The sequence below is a fragment of the Furipterus horrens genome, unplaced genomic scaffold (genome assembly GCF_987537825.1).
Source record: "Furipterus horrens unplaced genomic scaffold, mFurHor1.1.pri manual_scaffold_10, whole genome shotgun sequence".
Taxonomy (NCBI): Eukaryota; Metazoa; Chordata; class Mammalia; order Chiroptera; family Furipteridae; genus Furipterus; species Furipterus horrens.
Window position 1 is genome coordinate 36,599,067 of NW_028327180.1, and position 18,507 is coordinate 36,617,573.

Here is an 18,507-nt window from a genome sequence, read left to right on the forward strand (position 1 = left end):
TGTAGTGTTAGATCCCTCTTCGTTCGTTTGGGACAGTAAGTTGTGGAGAAATGTGAATACATGATCCACTCTTACAACGAAATTAAGAACAAAAATATGCACCAAAATTAAAAATCCTAAACATGCACTTGTTCTTCTATTAGGCTTTGGGGGGCTTTGTGAATGTGGTGGAAAAATTGAGGGAAAATTGTTTGTTACTCTTCCTGTTACCTGTACAGGCTAGGGATCCAGAAAAAACCCCACCATCGGCCTTGCTGCTAGAGCTGATTTCTTCCCACTGTTCAGCACGCCTAGTCTATTCCAGCCCCATCCCTGAAACTGGTCTCCTCCCCGGTCCCGCCCTTCCACTCCAGCCTCGCCCCCATATCTGGTACCCACCTACAGCGTTAACCTCGACTCTGGTGCCCACCCATAACCCCGTGCTGGCGCCTGGTCCCGCCTACATCCTGGTCCTCTCGCCAGCCCCGCCGCCAGAACTGGTCTCCACCCTAGGCCACGCCCTCCGGGCCTGGTGCCACCCCCAGCCTGGTCCGTGGCCAACCCGCACCCGGAGAACTGGTCTTTGCCTACAACCTTGCTGTTACTGACTGGTGTCGCCCACAACCTAGTCGCCGGCGCCAGAAACTAGTCTCCGTTCACAAACCGCCCATGGGTGTCTTTCCACCCCCGCTCTCTTTGATCACCGCCTCAGACCCCAGACCCCGCTATTCTCGCTCTCCGCGGAGGTCAGCCCGTGACCGGAAACTTCCGTGTGGAGCAGCCAGCCCAAGACCGGAAGTAGAAGCCCAGGGAGGCGCCGTGGATGCAGTCCTGGGTGGCTTGCTGCGCCGTGTGTATTCTGCCTGCTCTGGGTGGGACGGCGTTCACGTGGTACGTTTAGCCGCAGTGCGAGGGAAGGACTAGGTGAGCTGCGGGCAGTTCGGGCAGTGCAGGGAGGGGCATGGGCGAAGGGCACCTCCAGTCACGGCCCGGGGGCGCTCCGCCCCTCCCGGGACCCAGCTTCCTCCTCTGGGCTGGTCCTTCTGGCCAGCCGGAAGCTGCTGTTACCTCCCAGCTCTGGACGCTGCTGTCCCTTCTTTAGAGCTTCCCACCACCATCATCACCCTCACCGGGTGTGGTTTTAGCACCCCATGGGGACTTTTATGTCTAGAGGCATGGTTTGGGTTGTTACAAATGGCGTGTGTGTGTGTGTGTGTGTGGTGGTGCGGGCGGGGTGCTGTTGGCATCTAGAGGGTGGAGACCAGGGGTGCTGCTCGGCGACCCCCAGTGCACAGCCTTCACAACAAAGAATTATCCCGCCCCAAATGTCAGTAGGGCTGAGGTTGGAAACCCTGCTCTAGGCTCTTAAAATCTCTGAGGCCCTGAATGAACTGTGGAAATTCTTTAAAAGTCCGCTGAGTCGCTTATAGGGACCCCCAAGTGACAAGACATATTTAAAGCTTCTGGAGTCACCAAAAACTATCGCGCCAAATGAGTTGAGCAAGTCAATTTCACACAGTATGAACCTGCTTTCTCCCGCTTGGGGAGCAGATGGCTGGATGGGAGTCAGGAAAATCGAGTCACAGCCAACAATTTCACGTTAATCAGTAAATACGGGAAAGAAAAGTGAATGGATGGCTTTTCCATTCAGTAAGTGTATTATGCCCTGAAGAGGCCTCAAGAGCAATCTTTGTGCTTTTTCTTTCCCCCCAGACAAGAAAAGCACCGCTAGAGCTCAGGTCTGAGTTGAAACCAGCCTCAAGGCTCACCTTTCCTCACTGATAGAACATTTCTGTATGACCAGGTGAGGGCTGTGTGAAATTTGTGACAGCAAGTTCCAGCTGCCTCCACTGCGCAGAAAAACTGGTAGTGGGCTTTCTTGAGCTCAGATTGTAAACACAAGGAGTCAGTAAGAGTGAGAGAATCTTAAGAAAAATTATTTATGTTTGAGGAATTATATTTAAGGGAACCATAGTATAAGGTGTGTGTGGTTGTGTGTGTGTGCATGTAAATAATTCAGTAAATATAGTTACATGCAAATAAATAAGTACATGCTAAGCAAACATGTAAGTAAAATGTGTAACAGTATAGATTAGGATTTTATATATAAGTATAAATATAATTTTTTACATGTATGTGAAGTATAACAAGTCATCCAACTGAAGACTAGCAGGACTCCTTAGCAACATTCCTCAGGCCTTTTGAATTTGGCTTCGAAAGCTCTATAAATATTTCACAAAGATTCAAAATATGGGGACATTGGAGAGAAAAATGATTTGAACTTCTTTATATTAGTAACAGAAATTTATATTTTTTCCTTTTTGTTGAATTTATTGGGGTGACACTGGTTAACAAAATTACACAGGTTTCTGGCACACAATTTTACAACACATCATCTGTACACTACCCTGAGTCAAGTCTTAGTCCATCACCATTTATCCTCCCTTTACCCTCCTCTACCTCCCCCCACCTTCCCCAGTCACCCTGCAGTTACCACGCTATAGTCCATGTCCCTGAGTTCTTTCTCTCTCTCTCCTTTTTTTTTTTGCTCAGTCCCTCCCGCAACCAGCCTAACCCCCATAACAGAAATTTAAATTGACCAGCAACCAGATGTATTTTGAGCAAGTGTATTTTTTTTTTTCTTAATGAGATTTGAAATCATTTGGAGGAATATCAAGCAACAACTTAGAGATTGAAGGGTAGGGCACCAGTTTCCAAAAATTATCTTCTACAACTTGCCTTCTAATGGAAATTAACTTTCTTAAAACTTTTCTAAAATAACAGTCTGGTGATTTATATTGCAGAGAAGCATGTTAAGTAATTTATATTCAATGTTGGTGTGTGTGTATGCTCCTAGGCACATGAATGTCTTTTTCATAGCTTTCTTATAACATTCTTGAGGGGAATATTTGCTTGTTATGCAATAGATACTGTGACCAGCAATCATCATTTACTTGGCGCTAAAAGATTTTCCAGGATAAAGGACATTTAGTGTTCAAACCAGGATAGTCATAGGTAAACCAGGATGGTTCATTATCCCCATTAGCCAGGCCCTGGGCTGGATACATAGGGACCCTGGAGAACCAAACAGACCTTCCCTCCATGAAGTTTACATTCTAAATAATGATATAATTGATGTGGGAGCTTAGCACAGAGGACTCAAGCTGGGGAAATAGGAAAGCCAGCCATCTTGAGAAGGACTGATGTTTAGCTTAAGAGCTGAAGTTGACTGGTATGGCTCAGTGGATTGATTGAGGGTCAGCCTGCAAACCAAGTGTCACTGGTTCAATTCCCAGTCAGGGCACATAACTAGGTTGCATATCAGGTCCCCAGTTGGGGGCGCAAGTGAGAGGCAACCACACAGTGATGTTTCTCCTCTCTCCTTTCCCCTCTCTCTAAAAATAAATAAACAAACAAATAAGTTATTTTTTTTAAAAACTGAAGTTGAGACTGGGTTTAGCTAGTCATAGGACTAGACCGGAGTGAAGATGTGGGAGTACATTTAAGAGAGCACTTGAGACAGACAGAACTGCATGACAGCAACTCCCAAAGCAGGAGAGCCTGGTGTGCTCCATGAACTGGGAAGGCAAGTGGCTGAAGTCAAGACGACAACAGGGAAGGAGTGTGAGCCTGGCTGGACAGTCAGGCAGGCAGCACCAGATCAGGCATTCCTTTGGTCTCTGTTCTAAGGCCAGTGAGCAGACACTGAAGAGGACGTGTGATTAACATTTGGTTTTTGCACGTGGGTTAAAATGGACTTCAGGATTAGGAATGAGGATTTAAGAAGGGAGATAGGAGGTGTTAGGAAGTAGTTTAGGATTAAGATGGTTGTTCCTTAGGCTTGGGTAATGGCTGTGGAGGAGGAAAGAAGTAGGAAAAAGAGACCTTAGAGTTTAGAACTAAGAGAATGGAATGAAGCTTCCATTCATGCATGCATTTGTCAGATGGCACAGAATACTTACGATGCTCCTAGCTCCTGTCCATACAAAACTGCGGGCATCGCCTTTACCCAAGTCTATGTTTCCCCCTCACTTTGCCACTCACAGGCCCTTCTTCCACATCCTAAAGGAAGTCATGCCTGAGAATGTCTAGGGCTTCTTTGTCCACCACAGTGGCCACTAGGCACATGTAGCCATTTCAATTAAACCAATGAAAAATAAAATTAAAAATTCATTTTTCCAGCCCCAGTGGTCACATTTCAAGGCTCAGTAGCCACTTGTGGCTAGTGGCTGCCATATTGAACACAGCAGAATTACAGAACATTTCTGTCATCATTGACAGTTCTGTTGGGCAACAGTGGTATTGAGCAGCCCTTTCTCTGTGACCCTCCCAGCACCAATGTACCCAAGAAAGGATAGGAGTCTCTGAATCTGTAAACCAAACAAAGCCCCCTTCTGACTTCATGTGAGCCTTTAGCTGCCAAAAGACCTTGAAGGGATGCTTGGGGTCTAAAAGTCCCAGACACCTTGTCAGCTTCATTTCCTCATGGGGCTCTGTGAGCTGGCTGGATCCCAGCTCTTCTCTCTCTCCTCAGCTCAGTGACAAGGACTATTCCTAACTGCAAACTGGGTGCCTGTTGGGGAGAAAGGAGCCATCCTCCACCTGCAGCAGGTAGGGAAATTCTGCCACAGTTGCGTGTGTCTCCTGAACTTGCACCAGGGCTCAGGGAATGTTTGATGTGAAAAGTTGTATTTGTTTCCTATAGCTACTATAACAAATTATCATAAACTGTGACTTAAAGCATTGCAGATTCATCTTCCTGTGGTTCTGCAGTTCAGAAGTCCTAAATGGGTTGGCAGGGCTACATTCCTCCTGTAGTCTCTAGGGGAAAATCTATTTTTTGTCCTTGTAGAGGCCTCCTGCAGTCATTTCTTGGCTTAATACCCCTATTTTTGGCTTCAGAGCTAGCAGTGTAGCATCCGCCAATCTCTCTCTCACTCTCTGACTTCTGTTTTCATCATCATATCTCCTTTGCTGACCCCGTCCCTCCTGCCTCTCTAGTCCAGGATCATCTGCCCATCTCAATATCTTTACTTTAATCACATCTGCAAACTCTTTGCTGTCTAAGGTAGCACATTCACGTGTTATGAGTAGAATGTGGACATTTTTGAAGCGAGGCATTAATCTGGGTATCACTCAAGCCCAGGAGTCAGTAACTCCCCACGACTCTTTTTCACCTGGCCCGCACCACTCTTAGTGTCTAATGTCCCTTCCCTACAACCTTCACACCCTCTTTTGTTTTCCTCTTTTAGGTGTAGGGAGGACACACACTGAGGCCCCAAGAAGCTAGTTTTATGGAATTACATTTTACTCTTTAACTACAGGGAAAGGAGGTGTTCCCTTCTCATAAAAAGGAAATATTCTGTATATACTACTTGGTACCTTGATTTTTTTTTCACTTAAATTTATTGGGGATAAGAATCTCTCAATACCTAGAAATCATGTTTTTCTGTTTCAACTGTGTGTTTCTTCATGATGTGTGTATCCCATAGTTTATTGAACTAATTCCCTGTTGATGGTCATTTGTGTTGTTTCTAACCCTTTGATATTATAAATAAGGCCACAGTGAATATTCTCACTGTTTTGTGCTGATCTCAACCTATTGTGTCTAGACCATCCCTTGTGGTTCTGATTATGATTGCAAGATGCCTTTCACCAGTAACCATTAGGAAACACAGGTGTATTGCTTACAAGACCTGGAAAGCACACCTTGGGCCACATTGGGAGGTCACAGGTAGAGAGAATACAGTAGTCCCTCGCTATATTGTGGTTCACTTATCACAGCCTCACTGTATCGCGGGATTTTTAAAAATATTATATATAATTATTTATCACGGATTTTTCGCTATATCACGGGATTTTACAGTACTGTATACGTATGTTGTTAAAGTTACGTAGGTTTAAGAGTGTAGAATAAATGTAAGGTTCCTACTTCACAGGGGGGTCTAGAACGTAATACCCGCAATAAGTGAGGGAATACTGTACATGGGAAGCCCTGGCTGGTTTGGCTCAGTGGATTGAGCGTCGGCCTGCGAGCTAAGTGTCGCTGGTTCAATCTTCCAGTCAGGGCACATCAGAGAAGGAAAACTCTGACTCCAAAAAACCTCCGCTGCCTTGCGGCATACCTCTTCAGGGGAAAGGCTAAGGGAGTAAACCCCGACAGAAAATCCGGAGCCGGAGTCCCTAAGGCGGTTTGACGTTGTAGTCAACACCGGCAACTCCTGCGGCGCACCTGAAGCCAAGCTGTATTGACTCCGTCTTTCCCTTGGACCCTTCAGCTGCGAAGAGAGGGGGGGGTCTGCTGCATGGGCAACAGCAGACCCTCCATATCACCCTGCCCAGGCTCTGTAGCATCAGCTTCACTGGAGAGGACACTCCAGCGTCATCGTAAGATGTTGATTCAACACGGGAGGAGACAGATACCGTGTCACTCCCGAGTCGGACTGCACAACCATTCTCGGCGGTGCAGATAGACTCTTAAGAAGCTACACCATCGTCTCTCGAGACGGACGGCTGCCGACGACTGTACATGGGCCTGGGATTCTGCTTTTATTGGGGTATAGGGTAGGGGCCTAAGGTTTCATGGGTTCAGTCTTTATTGGTGAATTTAAAACATAAAAACAGGAATTTTAAAGTGCAGGAAGAGAAAACACACAGGTAGTCTGTCGCAGACCTCCGACCAGCAGGGTCCATGGCATTGTGAATGAAATGAACAAATGCACACGGACTACAAGAATCCTGTGGAGAAGAGGGGACAAAACTGGCCACTTTCTAGAGGATAAAGCATAGTTTGCCCCTGCCTTAACAGGCTTTTATTAATTCTTTAGGTGGATTACATCCAAGAAAGTTATGAATCATTGTACCAATTATTGCCTTATATGACTATTACTTTTATATAACAGAGAAGAGAATGTTATACATGCATGGATGATAAGGATAACTCGTCTAGCCACATCCTGTTCTTAAAAATCAGCCCAAAATAGGCCCTAAGAAACTGCTTCAAGGTTACACGCTGAACATCTGTTGTTCTCAGCCCAGGATGAGGGGGTCCGTTAGCAGAAAGCAAGCTTTTAAGCTATTATAGAAATGCCAGCCTGGTTCCCCACGGGAAAACGAGTGTGTGGAGTGGGTCCTGTGTGCCGTCACACTCCCAGTGGTTTTCCAAATCGAGCTGAGCTACATTTGCCACCACCAAGCACCCCAGCTTCCCATCGTAGTCCAAATGGTCAGTTATTGAAGTCAATCAAAATCTCTAAAATAAAGAATCTCAGTAGGGGAGGTGACCTGGCCTCTTTATCTAATCCTGAGGCTGCCAGATATGTATATAAGAGATTGCTGTATTTGAACTGGATGCCTCTTTGAAATGGATGTGGTTTTGACAACAAAGATTTAGTCAGGTACTCACATTACATAAAAGAGGAAAAAAATGTCAGGGCTTACACTGAAATTGATTCCTAGAAGTTTGATTGACAGTGAAAAAGTAAATGTCTATTGCATTTTGCTTGACATGGACAACTTCCTTACATAGGACTTGTACCCCAGCAGTGTATGAGGGTGCATTTCCATACAGCCTTGCCAATAAAACAAGTGGTCCCCCATGTCTTAGTTGATCTGACTGAGAAGAACTGCTATCAGTGTAGTTGCAGTCTACATCTCTGTAAGATTTTTGGCAGTTCTACCAATAGAATTGGTAGTGATGGAAACAAATTATACTTTGTTGAGGAGTGAATGGGACATGAAGAAATGAGACAGAGTGAAAATACTGGCTGTGGGGAGTAAGCAAGACTGGGAAGTACCTGGAAAGAAAACTCCTCTTAGGTTAGACTTATTTCACTATTGAAAATAGGGCATTAAGTTTAAATGAGGTGAGGAAGAGTCCATTGAGTGAGAGGGCTTGAAGGGAAGGGTAAGCAAGGGATCATCAAATAGTGTATAGCTTCTAAAGACGGGTGGGATGGGACACAGAACAATAATGTAGAGTCTGGCCTTATAGAGAAGGGGGGACAGCTCCTGGTTTGTAACAGAAGAGAGGGAGGATATCATGTTCAGATGATCATTTTGGTGGCAAGACAGGAAGGTAGGTTCCTCTCATGATGATCACTTGGAGAAGTAAAATGCAGAGTCAGCTACTAAAAATGAGGGTGTGTTCCTTATCTGTTGCTGCTAACCTTACTCATTTAAAACAATAATAATAATTTCCTATCTCTTATAGTTTTTATAGTTCAGAAATTCATCTTAGCTTCAAGATTCTGGCTCAGGGACTTTGGTGATTTCTTAGCTGGGTATCAGCCAGGACTGCAGTCATCGGAAGGCTTTACTGGTGCTGAAGGATTCACTTCCAACATAGTTTACTCACAAGCTGGCATCTTGTGCTGGCTGTTGGAGAGAGGCCTCAGTTCCTCTCCTAGTAGCTGTCTCCACAGGGCTGCTTGAGTGTCCTTGCAACATGGTGTCCCCCAGAGCAAGCAGTACAAGAGACCCAGGTGGAAGCTGCAGTATCTTTTAGGACCCAGCCTTAGAAGTCACCTCCACAATATCTTATTAGTCACACAGCTCAGTCCTAATTAAATGCAAGTGTGACTATCAGGAGGCTTGAATCATTGTCTATATAGGAAGCTGATTACCATAGAGGAAAACATGAGGATATATGAGATTTCTTAAGAGATTAGAGAAAGTTTGATGCATAATGAAGTTCCATCGACTTAGAGGATTGTCCTGCAGGATTGAGGGCTCTTTTCATGTTGGTGACCATTGTTTATTTAGAGGTAACAGTAGTTCAGCTCTCCTGCAGGCTGGTCTGCCCGAGTGCTGTTACAGAGCAGGCAGATGATTGGAATCGCCTGGTTGGAGTACTGCTGGAGCACTGTGAAGCTGGGGGTTAGGGATAAGGAAATCTTTGGAAATGAGGGACATTGTAATCCAAGCTGCATAAGCATGAAGTTAGGAGAGAAAATGACTGATGGGTAGTGAGAAAGTAGGATAGTAGATGGACAGAGTTCTTTATGTGGTAGAAGAACACATGTAGTGGGGTGGGGGGGGAGAGACTGAACAGAGTGGAAGTTTGGAAGGTTTTATTCAAAGAGAGGGAAATTTTGAAACTATTGTTCTGGATAGTGCTGGGTGATGACCAAGCTTGAGGGGGTACCCATGGAAGTGTGTAGCCAAGGTGGAGTGAGGCAAACTTCTAACACAATGAGGTGTGACATCCTCTGAGTAAGGTGGGACTGGAGGTTGAAAAAATAAGGGAAGCTAGGTGCCAAAGTCTCGAATGAATAGGGATTGAAGTTGGGGATGTGATTGCGTCGACCACGTGGATGGGAAGAATGTGCCCTCAGACTAAATGAAGCTGAGGATTTAAGATGGGGTGGAGCAGTAACATATTGATCATACTGTGGTGGACAGAAGACCAGTTTGCCATCACACGGCCCTGGGGCCATCACCTGCTAGGCAAAATAAAGGCCTAATAACAATGACATTGCATTTTTGAAGGAGGACATTATGGGCAAGCTAAGATAGATTTGTCCTCAGTAATCTGGAGAGGGAGAGAGGCTATAAATCTCCATTATTTTTCATTTTTTCCAGAGAGCATTGTGGGAGTAAGTGGAGGAGCGCCCTGGTTCTCTCACTGCCTTCTTGTTCAGGAAAATTTACCATCTGAATCATAGGACCATGGCCATGGTTCTGTTCCCCACTTGTGGTAAGTTGTGGGGTCCTGGAGGATCTCCAAGTCCAGGTGTTAAAAGCCCCTGTACCACAGAGCAGGTAGCAGGAGAGGGTTGAGAAAGTGAAACAGGAGTGAAGCCCACAGGTCACTGGTACCTAATTTGGTTTGAGGTACTTGGGACTTTAGTGGTTTGAGTGTCTGGGGAGATGTCACCTATATGGTAAATATACAGGAGATTTTTAATTTTACCTCTTAATTCTTTGTACAAACTTGATAAAAATAACAATTATGTCCCTTGGATTTTTAGTTTCCTCCTCCGTGAAATAATCTCTTCCTCAAGTACATTATGACTCTTGAGTTCTGTTTTCTGGCCCTGATGAGACAGGGCTCTGCTCTGGTTTCTTAATGAAAGGGTAGGTGTGGTGGGGGGGCATGTTGGAGTATGTTTATTCTCAGTTAGGAGGGGAATTGGTGAGTGCTAGAGTATAGAGTACACCTGGGTTCTTGTGACTCATTTATGAATCATGTCTTCTTCTCTAGTTCAGTCTCCTCTATACCCAGCATCTCCTCCAAAAGGCTGCACGGAGGCGGAAGGGTTTGTTAATGGCTTCTTGACAAGCTGGTTACCGGTGAGTCAGATTTTCCTTTTTCCAGATCATTACTTTTTGGGGCCAAAAGTTGAACTTGTTATCTTTCAATGACCTGGAGCCTCACAGCCATACCAGGTCTTCGAGCATTCCAGGATCTCTGGGCATCTGATGGAGGGTTGAGGGGCTGCCCAAACAAGTCATTATATGTCAATATTTACTACATTGCAGATTCCTGCAGGGTCACTATCTGCATCATGTTCTGCTGAGTTTTTGAGGAGATGCTAAGGAAAGACATGACTATTTCTTAAGGTCAAGCAATTGATGGTGGCCATTAGGAAATCATTTGTACAATTACCAAGTATTTCCTGACTTCTGCAATGTCCTAGGGCTATGCTCAACCTTTGAGACTGAGGGCTGAGCACAGAAGCAAATGAGTGTAGAACCCAGAACTCTGATGTACAAAGTACACCTTCTACTTTGGATCCCTGCCCCAACTCTTGTCATCCTTGGTCCTTTTCCTATATTGTCTCAGTTGGAGTGGTCCTTGGCTAAGCCTTAATGTTCTTGATGGTTTTAGAACATGGTGACCTTTGAGGATGTGTCTGTAGAGTTTACCCAGGAAGAGTGGGCATTGTTGGACCCTTCTCAAAAAACACTGTACAAAGATGTGATGCTGGAGAACTGCAGGAACCTGGCGTCGCTTGGTAAGCCTGACATCATTCCTGCATTTATTTAATGACTCAGGTAACAAGTCTTTCTTTTTCTTTTTTTTTTTTCAAACTGAAATAACATTCATATAACATAAAATTTACTATCTTAAACATTTCAAAGTATACATTCAGTGGCTTTGGTATATTCACAGTGTTGTGCAACCATCAACACTGTCTAATTTCAGAACATTGTCATCACCATTAAGTGGTCAATACCCATTACATTCCCCACTCCCTCCCAGCTGCTGGCAACCACTAATTTGCTTTCTGTCTCTGAATTTGCCTATTTAGAACAGTTCATATTTTGGATCATAAAATACGTGATCTTTTGTATCTGACTTCTTTCAGGCAATATAATGTGTAAAGTTTTAGCTGTATTATAGCATGTATCTCAGTTCTTTATTCCTTTTTATAACAATAATATTTCATTTTATGAATACACCATCTTTTGCTTACCCATTCAATGGTTGATAAACATTTGGGTTGTTTCCACATACAGGCTATTATAAATAATACATTTTTGTATACACGTTTTATTTAAACCTATACTTTTAGTTCTCTTGAGTATATATCTAGAAATGGAATGCTGGGACATATATTACTATGTTTAGCTTTTTAAGAAACAGCCAAACTATTTTGCCCAGCATCTTCACCACTGTATGAGGGAGGGTTCAGTTTCCTCCACAACTTCCCCAACATTTGTTTCTTTTTATAGCCATTCTGATACAGAGAGATCTGATTAAGATCAATGAGAAGTGAGAGGGTCCATAGGAGGAGTTTGTCAAGGCAATGGAAAGCAGTCTAGGATGGGATTGGCTGAGAAACTGAATGCCTCCAGAGCACATGGAAATAAAAGAAAGGGCTGGCTTTTGGGTTGATGAGCTTTTCTGGCTTCTGAGCTGGCTCGCTCTCAGGCTCTGGCTCAGGCTTGGACTCTTCTTCCTTGAGGATGCCTGGATGATTGTGCTGCAGTGGCCTGCATTTCCCAATGGATGGTATTTTGTATGGGAAGGAACTCTGGGCACAGCCTAGGATCGGTCTGGCCTGGCAGAGGGTAGCAGGTTTATTCCTTGGGTGTTCTGGAGGGAATAGGCTTGGAGGCAGAAGCCTGCCCTTCTTCCAAAATATGTACATTTTGTGTATTATGTTGTTTTAGTTTGTAAACTAACCCTACAGAAACTAACAGGTGAATGATAGGAGAAATCAGGTGATAGAGGTTAGCCTTAATTGATATGCTTAAGTGACTGCTTTTGAATGAAGACTCCTTTCCTTTATCACCAAACCTTTGCCTCTGGAATTTTGCCTAGAGGGTGGTGGTGGGCAGCAGGATCCCAACTACTGTCTGGTAACAATTCTTGTGGGTGTGAAGTGGTATCTCATTGTTCTGATTTGCATTTTGATCATGACTAATGACCCTGAGCATTTTTCTGTGTACTTGTTAACTATTTATGTATCTTGTTTGGAGAAATGTCTATTTAAGTCCTTTTCCCATTTTTTAATTCGATTGTTTATCTTTTTGTTCTTGGGTTATAAAAGTTCAATATATATTCTGAATACTATACCAAAAATATGATTTGCAAATAATTTCTCCCAATCTGTGGTGTCTTTCCATTCTCAAAAGCTCCAGAGAAAGACAGTTTTGCGGTTTCTTTTATGTATTTGAAAAAAGGAGGGAATGCAAGGAAGATTACAGAAAGGTAGGAAAAAGCAAGGTGTGGATCAAATTATAGAGTAGTTAAGATTGTGTTCTCTTGTGGATGGTTTTGCCTTCAAGGGGTATTACTTCTGGTATTTCAAAAGTGTGTTAACTTATATGACTAAAACCGATGGGCAGGACTTGCTTAAAAAAAACTTTCACTAAAGAAATTATTTTGTGTGACTAAGCACTATGACCTGCCCTGCTAGGAATTTATGATTAATTACAGCACCCCTTTTTAATGAATAAAAGAAATATGAACGAGCTTTTCAAAAATTCCCCCAAACATCTTATTCCACACTTTTCCTCCCAAGTTTTTGGTTAGTCTTTTGTTTTCTTTTGTTTTTCCTTGCTTTAGGTGGTGGTGGCTGATATATTTGCCCTTAAATGTGTTTATCACATACCCACTGGGTAGCGAGCTCAGTTAGCCCTTGGAGAGTTTGGGATTAGATAAATGAAGGCAAGCCCATTGAGCCAAACCCTCAGAAAGGTCAAAGCAATCACAGTTCCCTTAGGAATGATCCATTCTACTCCCTCCAGTATGAGGAATGTCGCATGTTGTCTTCAAGGTTACAGCCAAAGCAGGGAATAGAGGATAAGTCAGGATCGGTTAAAATGTCAATTTTTTTTCTTGACTAAGCACTTTTTATGGTTGCTGTAATCTTTTGATAAGTTTCCAGAGTCCAATAAATTTTATTATAGTTTTCACCAGTTTATTCACAGGTGTAGCAGGATTTTGGAGTTTAATATTCCTCATTTTAGGTGTCATTACTTCTCACAGGTCTTTCTTAAGCACTTCTATGTTCCTAGGTCTGTGCTAGGTTTAGGAGTCTAGTGATGAATGAAACAGACATGTCCTCCACTCTCGTAGAGCTTTCTGACTGATACCTTCCCTATGAACTGAATATATCTGTTTCTTACCCTGCCTTTATATCTCCCTGGTAAAAGCTTTAGAGCTTCTGAAGTGTGTACTTAAACTTTGGCATGGGCCTTGGGACTAAATTGACCCTTAAATAACACAGGTTTGAACTGCATGGGTCCACTTATATGTGGATTTTTTTCAATAACTACACAGTTGGCCCTTCATATCCCAGGCTTCACATCTGAAGATTCAGCCAAACAGTATTTTTGATCCATGGGTTGGTAATTTGTGAATGTAGAGGGCCAACTGTATGCATTGTTCTGTGCCATTTTATATAAAAGACTTGAGCATCTGTGGATTTCACAGGGGATCCTTGACCCAATCTCCCATGGATACAAAAAGACAAACTAAAATTTGGGGGAGTCAAATTAAATGTAGATTTTTGACCGTGCAGGTGGTCAACACCCCTAAACCCCTTGTCCCAGGGTCAACAGTATTTATGCCCCGTTACCTGGGTATTGAGTGAGGATGCTTGTATTTTTGTTCCTTGAGAGTTATAATATTCGTTAGAATTTAGGTATAATTAGTCACTGCTCCAAAAGTCACACTTTGCCATCTTTAGAATTGTTGGCTTCAGTTTCATGGAGTTGCTTGTCACCTGCATAGTCCCCTTTCAACATCTCTTTTCTCCACTAGGGTATCATGTTGATAAACTCAGCCTAATCTCTCAGTTGGAGCAAGAAGACAAGGTGATGACAGAGGGGAGAGGAATTCTCCCAGACATCTGTCCAGGTGAGCGCCAGATGGATATGAGTCCTTCTAAGGAATAGCTGTGGCCAGTTATTTGGTAATGGGATTATTACACTAAGAAATATCAGAAAACTGTAAAATGTCCCTTTTTTTATGACAGAAATGGCCAAAAAGAAATGGCCAAGAACACTTGGTATGAGCTTCCTCATGAACTTTCTTTTTCTCCTTTTAACTTTTTGTTTAACATCTTATACTTTACTTTAGACTCAGAGGTTTAAAAAAAATTATGTTTTTAAATTTAACTCTCATATGAGCTTTTTGTCCAATTTCTTTATACTTTGCATCCCTAATAATTCCTTCTTTAGTATATCTCTGATAAATTTTAATTCTCCTAGAATTCTTTTTTAAAACGTACAATTTGCATACTCATATCCCTTTCACTGCAGACCTCCTCAAAACCCTAATTCACCTGAGTCTAGCTTTACTCATGCGTGTACTTTACTATTTACTTTCTCCATCAATTTAAATTTCTTCTCAATCTGTTTCAGATTTGGAGACTATGCTTAAAGCCAAATGGTTAACTCCTAAGAAGCATGTTTTTAGAAAGAAACGTTCTAGTGGCGTAAAAGCGGTAAGACTAACATGTTTGATTCTTGGTTTTTTTCATAGTAGAAGAATTCTAAAAGTTAGAAAAGCCAAAAAATAAAATGGAGAGTCACTAAAAGAAGTATCATTTACACAGGAGAAAATAGTGTCTCTGGAGAGATTATGTGAAAAAATTGTGAATTGGGAGAAAATTATGCTAGCTCCAAACTTTTTCCACTGAGAGTTTCCACAAGTAAATATTTCCTTAAATGTGACTAAGTTATTGTCTGTTGAATCATAAAGTGGTCTTAAATTAATCAAAAAATGCTCGATGAGTATGATAAGGACTCATGGCAAAGCATGTATTATTTTGAACTCCTAAGAGCTCAAACTAGACAGAAATCATGTATAGCACCAAAAAGAGTGAAAACATCAGTTATAATAATGTAATATAATTCCTGGGAGAGAGAAGTTATATGACAACACCAAATATTAAAAATATTATAAATCATAGTTATCATTCATCTTTATCAACAGGAAAGAAATCATGTTGGAGTGAAACTCAATGAATGCAATCAGTGTTTTAAAGTTTTCAGCACAAAATCTAACCTTACTCAGCACAAGAGAATTCATACTGGAGAAAAACCCTATGACTGTAATCAATGTGGAAAATCCTTCAGCAGTAGATCTTATCTTACTATTCATAAGAGAATACATAATGGGGAGAAGCCCTATGAATGCAATGACTGTGGGAAAGCCTTCAATGATCCCTCGTCCCTCAGACTACATGTAAGAATTCATACTGGAGAAAAACCTTACGAATGTAACCAGTGTTTTCATGTTTTCCGTACTAGTTGTAACCTCAAAAGCCACAAGAGAATTCATACGAGAGAGAATCATCACGAATGTAATCAGTGTGGAAAGGCCTTCAGCACAAGATCCTCCCTTACTGGGCACAATAGTATTCACACAGGGGAGAAACCTTATGAGTGCCATGATTGTGGGAAAACCTTTAGAAAGAGCTCATATCTGACACAGCATATGAGAACTCATACTGGAGAAAAACCCTATATGTGTAATCAGTGTGGCAAATCCTTCAGCAGTAGCTTTTCTCTTACTGTACACAAGAGAATTCATACTGGGGAGAAGCCCTATGAATGCAATAACTGTGGGAAAGCTTTTAATAATCTCTCAGCTGTTAAGAAACATGTGAGAACTCACACTGGAGAAAAACCCTATGAATGTAATCATTGTGGAAAATCTTTCACCACTAACTCTTACCTTTCTGTGCATAAGAGAATACATAATAGGTGGATTTGAATACAGTAACTAGGAAAGCATTCATTGATTTCTTATCCCTCAGACAACTTGTGGTAACTCATTCAAGGAGTCATCTGTTGCTGCATAGCAAATTTCCCTCTAAAACAGTGGCTTCAAACAGCAGACATTTATTATCTCACAATTTCTGTAGGTCAGTTCACAAACGGCTTAATTTTGTAATTCTGGCTCAGGGTCTCTCACGAGGGCTCAGTCAAGATTATTAGCAGGAGCTACAATTATCTGCATTTTTACTGCTGAAGATTTTGTTTCCAAAATAGCTCACTCACATGCCTGGAAAGTTAGTGCTACATGTTGGCAGGGAACTTTTATTTACTCACCATGTGGAACTCTCCATAGGGTCTAAGTATCTTTACAATATAGCAGCAGATTCCCTCCAGAGCATTTAATCTAAGGGAGAGCTAATGCTGAAGCTATGTTGTCTTTTACGACCCAGCCTTGGAAGGACATATTATTACTTCTATATTGTGTTGGACATACAGACCAATCCTGATACACTTTGGAAGGAGACTACACAGGAATGTATACCAGGAGGGAGAGATCGTTGGAAACTATCTGAGAAGCTTACCATGAAATCAATGAAGAAAGGCCTTCAGACTTTCAATCTATTTGATATGAAGTATAATATCATTCAATAACTCATTAATTCACTCTGAAGAAAAACCTCATGAGTGCTGTCTTTGTGGTAAGCTTTCACCTCATAATCACCTTAAATGTGCACAAGACAGTATGTACTGGGGAGAAACCTAAGGGATGTGGTAGATATAGGGAGGCCTTCAGTGATACCTCTACAGAGTCATGTGACAATTCACACTAAGGGTAAAACCTTGTAAGTATCAGAATGCAGAAAACTTCAGGAACATTCATCCTTAGAACACACAAGATAAATCACTGCGGAGAAATAATCGTATAAGGAATCTGAAAACCCTACAGCACAAACATTCACAGTACTGAGCAAAAGATGGTAAGATATTCTGAATGCAATGGAAAAACCTTAATGTTCTCTCAATTTTTGAGAGATGTAAGGATTTATTCTGGAGAGAAAGTCCTATTAAATGTCATCAGTACTGGGAAGTCTTCCATTTTTCCCATTCTTAGGAAACTTGAGAACTCATTGCAAAGAAATCTATGAATACAAAGATTGAGGGAATGCCTTTAAAATAGCTTTTACATTAGGAAAAATATGGAATTCTCCCTGTATGCAAAACTTGTCAGTGTACTAATTTTGGAAGATCTTTCTGTGATTCCTGTCTTGTTGACTTGTGAGAATTCACACTAGAAGGAGATCCTAGGAATATAATCAATCAGTACAATGATGGCTCAGCCTCACTTCTTCACTGAGTAGCCACAAAATAATTTAAACTGAGAGTGGAAAATCTAAGCCTTATGAGTGTTATTACCTTTAACAGTGTCTGATCCTTAGGTTGGTCCATTAGCTCATCAGTTTTCAGTTGTTTTTAGTATAAACATGTATGTCTATAGCTATTTCCTAAAAAAACCCTGAAGTTGTGTTCCATTGTTTGGTATGTAATATGTTTATCATTTACTCTTTAAAAATATCAATATATTACAAATTATTTCTGAATATCTGCTGAATGGTTTAGTTAATCATAATGAAACTTACACTCTTCATTTAATGGCATTCTTGTCAAGTAAGGGGACTTTGGAATGTTGATTCATTTTTATCTTTTTATCCTAGTATGACAGTTACTTTTAGCTTCTTCCCCAGTGCCCATTCTCCCATAGTTTTTCACTTAAAGAAAAAAACATTTTGTTCAAGTTGTCAATCAGTATTAAAAATAGTCAATATGTAAACCTTCCCTGAAGCCCAGAGATGTGTTGACCTCCTATGATGGCCATAAGAAGTAGGTAGAAGTAGGTAAAAGTCATCTGGCATGTTCACCTTACCTATATTCTATTCATCTTAACTTTTTTCCCCTTGAAAGTGGGCTCAAGACCTGGAATTGGAAAAGCTATGTTTTGATTATAAGGACAAAAAATTAATTATAAAATCACAATGATATGAGCTCCCCAGAAGCTTCTTTGGCTGTATCAACTCTGGGTTGTTTATTCCTAGGCTTCATATGTGATTAAGAGTAACCTCTGAGTGATTGGAGCCAAAGTGATTTGGGTGGGGGGGTGGGAATTTTTGAGGAGGTGCTGTGTTAATGTCCAGCTGAATTCAACATCCACCTGGTAAACCTATTGTTCAAATTTTATAAATGCGCCCTGTTTGTTTGAAAACATTGTGCATTCTGTAAATTTTAAATATAGATTATATATACCCATTAATTGAAGTTAATTGTTTTTTGATATAGTATATGCATTCAGAT

The 18,507-nt window shown here is 41.7% G+C and overlaps 1 protein-coding gene across 7 annotated transcripts; it reads left to right on the forward strand.

Moving 5' to 3' along the window:
- Positions 1-542: 542 nt before the first annotated feature.
- On the forward strand, positions 543-18,306 carry ZNF558 (zinc finger protein 558). 7 transcript variants are annotated; one of them, XM_090289068.1, is made up of 9 exons: positions 543-903; positions 4,514-4,590; positions 9,562-9,676; positions 10,184-10,272; positions 10,811-10,937; positions 14,198-14,293; positions 14,800-14,882; positions 15,374-15,625; positions 16,657-18,306. In XM_090289068.1, the coding sequence occupies exons 3-9, from the start codon at positions 9,649-9,651 to the stop codon at positions 16,810-16,812; spliced, it is 831 nt and encodes a 276-aa protein (XP_090145194.1). In that variant the 5' UTR covers positions 543-903; positions 4,514-4,590; positions 9,562-9,648; the 3' UTR covers positions 16,813-18,306. The 7 variants fall into 7 exon arrangements, with proteins under 7 accessions (XP_090145194.1, XP_090145189.1, XP_090145195.1 ...); XM_090289063.1 differs by having other exon boundaries at positions 15,374-18,306; XM_090289069.1 differs by lacking the exon at positions 15,374-15,625.
- The last annotated feature ends 201 nt before the right edge of the window (positions 18,307-18,507 follow it).

What these genes read in the sequence shown, in the direction of transcription:
- ZNF558 (XM_090289063.1), top strand. Translation starts at nt 9,649, where the DNA reads ATGGCCATGGTTCTGTTCCCCACTTGTG. An exon ending in GGTTCTGTTCCCCACTTGTG is followed by an intron (nt 9,677 to 10,183) that starts GTAAGTTGTGGG and finishes CTTCTTCTCTAG; the next exon opens with TTCAGTCTCCTCTATACCCA. An exon ending in CAGGAACCTGGCGTCGCTTG is followed by an intron (nt 10,938 to 14,197) that starts GTAAGCCTGACA and finishes TTTCTCCACTAG; the next exon opens with GGTATCATGTTGATAAACTC.